The 8,894-nt window shown below is 56.0% G+C and overlaps 1 protein-coding gene across 1 annotated transcript; it reads right to left on the reverse strand.

Annotated features, from left to right (window-relative positions):
• Positions 1–505: 505 nt before the first annotated feature.
• Positions 506–4,576, reverse strand: ZNF703 (zinc finger protein 703). The gene is made up of 2 exons (XM_044437700.1): positions 4,210–4,576; positions 506–3,273 (listed from the first exon to the last, which is right to left on the reverse strand). Exons 1-2 carry the CDS (start codon positions 4,474–4,476, stop codon positions 1,801–1,803), a joined length of 1,740 nt encoding a protein of 579 aa, XP_044293635.1. The 5' UTR covers positions 4,477–4,576; the 3' UTR covers positions 506–1,800.
• Positions 4,577–8,894: the final 4,318 nt, after the last annotated feature.

The following is an 8,894-nucleotide window of genomic DNA, read 5'->3' on the forward strand; positions in this document are numbered from 1 at the left end:
GCCATGCAGCAGAATAAAGTGGCAGAATGCCAAACTGGTAGTTGAGCAATAAGTAACAACACGGGTGCACTGGAGAAGTCCCCCCACATAATGCAGTTAGAAAGCTAGCAGCTCAGGGAGAAAGGTGATAGTCCAGCTTTGTGCTGGTTGCCAGACTTTTTCAACTTCAACTAATTAACTAAATAAATTAAAATGATCCTGCACTATCTGAAATGGTGCAATCCATTTTGTGACTTAAGGACACTTTCACCTCAGGTAGGTGCACAGGTAGGCCGGATCTAAAAACACAACCCCTCTCCACACACACCACTTCCAGGAATTGACACCATAGAAGAATTTTGTTTTCTGCTTTTGCTTTAAAAATCACAGCTGTCTTGAAAGTGTTGCAAGACTGCCACATTTCCCTTGTTCTTTGTTCTTCTGTTTTGCACCTGGACAGGTATCTAAGGAGTGTAGCACATCAGCAGCCGAAGGGAGAATGCAAGAGAGCACACTAGAGGGTAGATATAGCCAAGTATTCATTTATTAACAAAATAAGACTTACCAGGATGAAGCCGTATTCACCCAAAATGATCCGCAGCCTTCTGCACTGCGTTAGACTGGGGACAGAGTTGGAAGGGGTTCCATACCCTAAGGACTGCTCCATTCCCATAGGTCAAGAGAAGTTGGGTGATGGGGGGTTATGGAAGATTGGGTGGGTGATGTACTTTGTGGGGTTTTAAATTTTTTTTTTGGTATGTCGAGTTGAGCCTGCAGCAGAAGATGCAACTGGCCCCCAGGGGCTAGCTGGACTCATTTCAAGGGACCAGCTTCAACTAAGCTGAGCAAAATATTCTTCCGAGTTCTTCATTTGGTGCAGGGGGATCATGTTCTTCTGTTCTCTAGTCCCTCAAAAGATGCTTGCCAATTTTAAGAAAATTCCAGGTCTTTATAAGAAGAAGGGATGGGGGGGGGGGAAGAGAAACCATAAAAATGTGAGAGATGCCCCACGGGTGGAATGCTCGCTTGCCCTTTTTTTCTGGGTTTCAGTATCATAGCAAAAATCCAGGTACCAGGTACCAGCTCTTGTCTCTACATAGGGCATCCACTAACTCTGAAAGCACAGCTCATATGACTTTTTGGAGAAGAAAGAATACCAGCTTAAGCACAAGCAGTGGTCACCACCAAACCGGTTGTGGAGCTAGGCCAATTTCCAGCCACACCTTGGAAACAAGGTGCATCCATCACACGCCACGCCACTGAAAGCAACGCTCTTCGGATTCTGTTCAGTTAGAACAAAGCCAAGGAACATCTCCCAGCAAACCTGACCTCCCACCACCCGCACCTCGGAACACAATACACTAAAGGAAAGGGGGAAAAGAGAGAGAGAGAGAATGAGAGAGAGAGAGAGAGAAACACAACAAAAAAAATTACATTTCTGGGAGCTGTACAAAAGGAAGAGGAACTGAACCAAAAAAATTAAAATAAAACAAAGAAGGGAGTGGGGAAAAGGGGATGGATTTTGAATCATGCAAACAGTTCATGGGACCTGGGGAAAAAGAATTACACACGGGGGGATAAATGAAAACACAGTAAGAGCCCCCATTCCTGCGAAAATTAACCAAAAGGGGGGAAGCAAAATATTGGGTTGGGGTTTTTTTTCTTTTTTTGTTTTTTGGGGGGCACACAGACTTTTTGCATACCATTGGTGTATTAATGCACTTATATTCCCAGCTTTAAGCTAACATATAGTAAATAAATACATAGTCCGGGGGCAAGTACACGAGAGGGAGAGGCGACAGACGAAAGGGGCTGCTGTAGTTACTGATATCCAAGTGCGGAGGCTGAGGTGAGTCTTTGGCCATAAAGGGCGTATGGAGAATAGTAGGGTCCCGCCGCGGGCAAGGAGGGCACCGGCAAGGCCCCGGCCGCGGGCAAGTGGCTCTTGCCGTACGGATGGTACCGGCTGAGTCCCAAAGTGTGCGGGCTGCGCAGCGACAGGGATCCGGGCAGGGAGCTGGGGCTCCCCGGGGCGGTGGGCGGGAGGTGGAGGTGGCAGGATGCCGCGGACCCCAGCCCCGAGGTAGGGTAGCCGGCCAAGAGTTTCTCCGCCCCTGGCAGAGTCGTGTGGGTCCGCAAGTGGGCCAGCAGTTCCTCGGAGGTGGCAAACCGCTTGTCGCAGGGTCCGCTGGCCGACACCCAGTTGCATATGTGAGGCAGGGCGTCGTTCTGGAGCATGAAGCCATAGGTGTAGAGCGGGTGGCCCGGCAGGCTGGGCGTGGTGCTGGACAGGGTGGTGTGCAGCGGGTGCGCAGGGTACACCAGGGGATATCCGCTTTTCAGGCTGCTCGGGTCGTGCACGCAGCTGGAGCAGTTGCTGGTGCCCAGGTGGGAGGCGCTGTGGTAGCTGAGGCAGTAGGGGTCCCGGCATAATCCCTGCATGAAGGACGGCGGGGAGGCCCCTGTCAGCGGGCTGGAGCTGGGCGGCTTGCCCGGGAGCCCCAGCGCCCCCGGCAGCTGGCTGCTCACCAGGCCGGGCTTGGTAGGATCCAGGCTGGGCACGAACTGCGACGGGTAGCCCGCGTAGGCCCCGACGATGGAGCCATGGTAGCCGATGCTGGAGGGCGGCAACGGGAAGACGGAGTGCCCCGGCTTGTAGGGAGAGACCGGCGCCACGTGGCCCGCGGCCGAGAGGGCCGGGGGCTCCGACTTGCGCCCGGAAGCCGCCTCGCCGTGCGCCCCGGGCTCCACGCTGCCCGCGCCGCTGCCCGCGCGGCTGCCCCCGGCCGCCTGCGCGCCGTCTGCGCTGCCCTTGGGCGCAGCCTCCAGCTCCTTCTTGTCGTCCGGCGCCTTGCAGTCCGCGTGCTGCGGCGAGCTGCCCCTGGAGCCGCCCGGAGACGAGGAGGTGGAGGAGGACGAGGCGGCGGCGTGCGGGGGAAAGGGCGGGCAGGCGGCGCTGGGCACTCGGAAGCCGGTCTTCTCCGCGCCCGGGCCGGCCTGGCCCGCCGGTCCGCCGCCGCCGCCTCCCACGCCGCCGCCGCCGCCGCCGTCCTTGCGCGGGTCGCCGCCGCCTCCTTTGGAATACGGCTTGAAGCTGGACTTGTCCTCGGCGGGCGGCTCGCTCAGCTGCTTGAGGGCGCTGGCGGCGGAGGCGCGGCCGCCGGGCTCCTTGTCCGGCCCGGCGAGCCCGGCGGGGGTGCCGGAGTTGAGTTTGGAGGCGGGCGGAGGGTCCGGCTTCCCGATCTGCGAGCAGGTTTGCGCCAGGAGCGCCAGAGGGCTCTTCTTGGCGTCCAGCTGCGAAGGGAAGGCGAGAAGAAAGGGGAGAGACGCGTGAGCCGCGAGCGAGCGACGGCGGCTGCTGTGTCACCCCCACGGGGGCACACGGTTCCCCAGAACGGAGCGCCACCCCACAGAAATCGCGAAGCCCCCCGGAGCTCCCCGCCACGGGCCCAAACGGCGTCCCCGCTCCCCCGCTCCCGCCGGCTTAGTCATGCAGACGCTCGCCTCCCCTCTCCCTGGGGCTGCTCGCTTGCCCCCACCCGCGGCACCCTTTCATTAACCCAGCTCCCCCGGGCACAGGTCTCCGCGTTTGAATCCGGCCGGATTCTGACGGCGGGCGCCCGTTCCCCAGGAAGAAGGGGTTCCCTCGAACCGGGGGGCGAGAAGCCACGAGCCTCAACCTGTTCCCTCCCTGGATGGATGGATGTTCCGAGAGGGATGGGAACCCCTCCCTCAGCCACAAAGGCTCCGAGCGCGTTTCACGCGGCCGATTAGCCCAAGGAGCTTCTATCGCACTCGCCAACTTGGGTCGGGAGATTCTCCTCCCGTTTCTCCTTACACACACACACACACACACACACACCCACACACCCACCCACCCCCTCCAGTCAGCCTCGGGCTCAGGGCCCCTCGGGAAGGTAGGCCAGGACAGGGGGCTTCTCCTGCGACCCGCGTGTAACTCCACGCATTCAGGGCGCCCGAGAAAGGCGCCGAGCGACGCGGAGCAGCCAGGACGCCTCTCCAAGCCAGATCGCGGTGGGGCGCCCCGAGGCGCCGCGGAACGCGCCGAGGGAAGCGGCGCCCCGGCGCCCGGGGAAGCAGGTGAGGAGCCGCCAGGAGGCCTGGCGGCGGGGGGGGGGGGTGCGGCGGTGGCGAGGAGGATCGGGGCCCCGCGCGGCCCGCCAGCGGCGTCGGGCGACGCGAGCGGGACCTGCCCTGCGAGCGACTGACCTCGATGGGGCTGACGGGCGTGGAGGAGAGGGGCTGCAGGTACTCCGGGTGCAGGAGGTGTCCACTGTGGGCGCTCAGCATCTTCAGCACCCTGATGGGAAGCCGGTTCGCCTGGCGCAAGGGGTCCTCCGGGGGCAGGTGCGAGAGCGCCGGGCACGCGGCTCCCGGAGACGGGGTCGACGGAGAGGTGGCGGCGGCCGCGCTCTTGCCTCCGCTGCTCGAGGGCGATGTCCTTGCGTTAGATCCAGCGGGCGAGCCGCCGCTCATTTGGGGGAGCGAGCCGGACAGGGCGGGGGCGGGGCAGGGCAGGGCAGGGCCGGGGACTGGAGGGGGGAGGGGAGGGCGGCGAGCTCCGCAGCGCGAAAGCCCGGCGGACGGGGCGCGCCGGGGAAGCGGCAGCCGCGGCAAGGTCGACCGCACCGGCCCGGCGAGACAAAAATAAAAAAAAAAACCTTCCCGTTCTCGGAGCCACACGTCAAATAGCTCCGATCTGCAGCACACTTCAAAGGCACCGGCCCTGCCCACCAATCGGGGACGCGCCACGGACCGCGGGGCGGGGACATCGGCCGGTGGGGGGAGCCTAGCCTAGTGGGAAGATGAGAGGCTTCAAGAGCGCCCGCCCCGCTCCCTTTCCCGGGGAACGTCTTGGCATCGGGAGGCAGCCGGAGAGGAGCTGGATTTCGAAAGCGCGCCTCCCCGCTCCCTCCCTCCCGATCGCACGAGAGGCGACGGGGAAAGTGCTGCGGGTGGGGAGCCAGGAGGGATTCCGCCACTTTCTTAACTCTGGCGCGTGTGTCTGTGTCTAAAGCAAACGGGGAGGCGTTGAGGAAATAACGAAACGCAATATCCAAACTACTTTTATCGCTGGGCAGAGAGGAAAAGGCCTTGGCCTCTTCCTGCATGCCTCTTCCGCCTACCTTGGCAGGACTTCAAGCTGCCTCCCCCGGCCTGGGGTCCTTCCAGATGTGTTTTACTACAACTCCCAGCATCCCCGGCCCGCTATGAGTAGCGGGCCAAAGCATCTGGGGGCGCATAAGGTTGGGGGAAGCAGGAGGCCTCCCCAAGTCGCTTGTCAGTAGAAGCGCCCAGGAAAGTGCAGCTGGGAGTTGCCAAGTTCAAAGGCGCAGAGACAGGTTTTCCAACCAGTTTGCTTAGTTTTCTCGGCTTTGCAAGGAAATCCTGCACAGGTTTACTCTTCAGTAAGTCACAATCACAAACCACAGTACGGAGGCCTTTTGCTTTCAGATGTATGGGGATATCTTTCTATTTTTGCCTTTCTCTCCTTTCTTCTTTTCTTTCTGATTCTTCTTCCTCATTCTCCCTCTTTTAAAAATACATCCTGAATGAAGGAAAGGAAACAGCTTTTCTGTGAACTGCCTTAAGACCATGACCCAACAAGCAAAGACCAAAGCCCCTAGTGAACAATGCCATTTCCCGTTTCTCCTCAGATATTGAAAACTGATCCATGGATCAGGTTTCCCCCTTTATCAGTAACACCAGCCCTGTTGCATCTCTGGACCACCTGCTCCGTTCCCTGTATCTTGCATTCCTGTATTATCTCCCGAATACATGTGTGCTCCATCCTTCAGCACATGGGACCCCCACGCTGCCCCACGTTATTAGCTTATTATTATTATTATTATTATTATTATTATTATTATTATTATTATTATTATATTTTTATACTGCCCATAGCCAAAGCTCTCTAGGCAGTTGACAGCAATAATCGTAGAATCATACACTCAAGTCACCCATCCCACTTATCTGTGCTACCCTGCAAAGCCTTCTTCACCTCCATAAATTTGTTGCTGTGGCCAAGGTGTTTCGTTGCAAAACGGCTTGCCCCACCTGTCTCCACCTGAAGGACCAAAATCACTCCCTGGTGGGCCAGATCTCAAGTGGGCGCTCATGGATATCTAGCAGCAGGGCCTGGCACACGCGGGACTGCAGACACCTTGACCACCTCCACTATCCCAGCCTCCGAAAACCAAAGATGGGTCATCTACAGTAATGCCGAGTGTGCCTCAAACTACAGGGCTCTGCCAGTATCAGTTAAACGCACAGAAATTTGCATCCGCTGAGGAGTCGCATAAATAACTTGATGGGGAAGGGAGGGAGAAGAACGCCTGTCTTCACGCAGCCTATTTGGGCTTCCCCAGATGTGTTGGCCTGACCAAAAACAGGTGGGGGTGGCCCCTTCTTCCTGTGACTGCCTTCGATTCCCTTCTCCTGTACCTTCTCCTTCCCTTTCTCCCCTTCCCCGCCGTTTCTGCGCTCTTGCTTCTTCCCTTCTCTCACTTCTAAGTGACCGCGTAGGAAAGGGACAGGTTGCTGTTGGTGGAGTGCTGACCTGTTTGCTCGCATAAGGCTTTTGACATTAGCTTGAGGCCTGTGTGTTGGGCTGCACGTTACTCCGTGTGGATCTAGAGTCTAGAAATGGGCGGGGGGGGGGGGGCTCTCGGTTGTTATACGAGGCTGCATTTTGTCTGTAGAAGCCCACAGTCTGGGAGGTTGGACTTCAGCAGCTGTTGAGGCCAGATAATCTTCAAGTATGAAGCAAATGAAAACACACTTTAGCTGGCCCTGAATGTGCAGAGCCCTTGTAGTCTAGTCTGAGATGCAGGGGGAAAGGCAATCATGAAGTGGCAGAGAATAATTCAGTGCAGAGATAGAATCAAGGAATGGTCAGGCAAATGGATGAGTATTGCAGGCGAGAAGAAAGCCAGCATGAATAGCATCAAGCGCATCCCTGCAGGAGCAGCCAAGGTACTGCCCCGAATCTTCCCAGCTAAGACTTCTTCAAGGGTGGATTCATACACCATTGTGTTTTGAAGGGCTGGCTGGCACCGTGGAGCTACTGTGAATTGTGCAGGGTCTTTGAACGCTGCTTGGGTGTTTGTCTGTACATGCACAATGCACAACAGCTCAGCGCTTCCTGCAAGAGCTTAGAAATCTGGGTTGAGGGAGGAGGCAGTGGGCCAACATGGCGTTCCAGCATTCACATGACTGTGCCTCGTCCAGAAAAATCAGCTGGAGGTGACTCCAGGATGTTGAAGCCCCCTCTTAAAATAGTTCTGCAAATCAACCTCCAATATTTGGTGCTTCGTGGTGTAGTGCAGTAGAGGAGAGTTACAAAGTTTCTTATCTTGTTATGCTCAGGAGTAGCAACCTGATGTTGCAATGTATATTTGTTTCCTCATAGGAGCACTCACTATGTTTCAGTTGTTCAGGTTTCTGACTAACCATGGCCTCCAGGATATTCCATGCTATTCTCTTTCCCTTTCTCTCCATCTGTTTTCCCCCTCTTTTTCCTTTTCCAGGTTTTTCCAATCATTCTGTAGTGATTGGGTTATTTTGTGTGATTTGAGGGATGTACCCTAGGATTTTCTTTCATGTTTTTGGTAATTTGGAAAACTTCAAAGTTTTCTCAAGTATGCCCATATCTCCCTCTTGGTTTCCAGTGGCCCTGTCTTGTCCATTATTATTATTATTATTATCATCGTCATCATCATTTGACATGAACCTTGTGAGTTTGCTATTAGAGGGACAGTGTCCAGTGGGCCTTTAGGTCATTGGATTCCCAGCTCCGAGGTCAGAAAACAGCTCTGAGCACAGCTGGGAATCTGTGGTTGCAGCATCGCCTCCTTGCCTTTGCAACGGGCACAGGGGGGAAAAACGGTGGAAGCTGCTTCTCCAAGCTTGTAGAGCAATCTGAGGGAAGAATGACAGGAGGTGCTCCAGGGGGGCGGTGGGGGACTGGCAACCACATGGTACAGTATATCCCGGCTGTGCCTTCAGTCTGCCCCCTTCCCCTCCAGGTCATTGCACTTGGATGCCTAAAATCTGCTGCCTAGCGGCTTTGCAGGATGGGCCAAGCACAGAAGCGGCCTTTGCCTCTGCGCTTCTCCCACCCTGCACAGAATGCCTGCAACCCTCTGAACTCACGGGGCCGCACCCTTGGCGACGTGCACCCTTGCATCAGCAACACAAAGCAGCTGGCAATCCTAAAAACGCACAATAAAATCAAACCAACGAAATGCTTTAAATGACCATCAAAGAACATTTATATCCACCACAGAGGCACAAAATCCCCCCACCATTCAAAAATGAAGGTACAGAAAGGGGGAAACACTGTAAAAGGGAGGATATAAAAACTTTAGATACTGTGAAGGGTGGGATATAAAACTTTAAATAAATAAAACAGAATTGCGTGAGGTAAGTGCCACCACTGAAAGGTAAGTGCCTGCTCCTTGTTGCTGCCTGGTGCTGAGGAAGCCTTGGAGGAGGGCAATCTTGGGATACCAGATCCTGAGCCAATGGTAAGGTAAATATCACGTAGAAAGGAGAAATGTAAAAAAGGGAGACTGATGTGAGCATATGGAACAGCCTCCCCTTCCTGTCTGAGACCCTTGATCCTAGCATTTCTGTCCATGGGTCATGCTGCAGGGTCTAACAGGAGTTGAATTGCAAAGTGTCAGGTGGGTGGAGGCTGCCACACATGTGCAGGGAGCGAGTTCCATGCAAGGGAGAAAAAATATAGTGTTCACAGGTATGGTTAATGGCAGGACAGCTACATCGAGGGCAGAATGCCTCCCGGTTGTTGCTCAGACATAGCAGAGCTGCCTCATCCTGAGTCAGGTCGTGGGTCCTTCTGGCCCAGCACGGGCCCTGGCTGGCCGTGGCCG

Source organism: Varanus komodoensis, unplaced genomic scaffold (genome assembly GCF_004798865.1).
Source record: "Varanus komodoensis strain SLA01 unplaced genomic scaffold, ASM479886v1 scaffold30, whole genome shotgun sequence".
Lineage (NCBI taxonomy): Eukaryota > Metazoa > Chordata > Lepidosauria > Squamata > Varanidae > Varanus > Varanus komodoensis.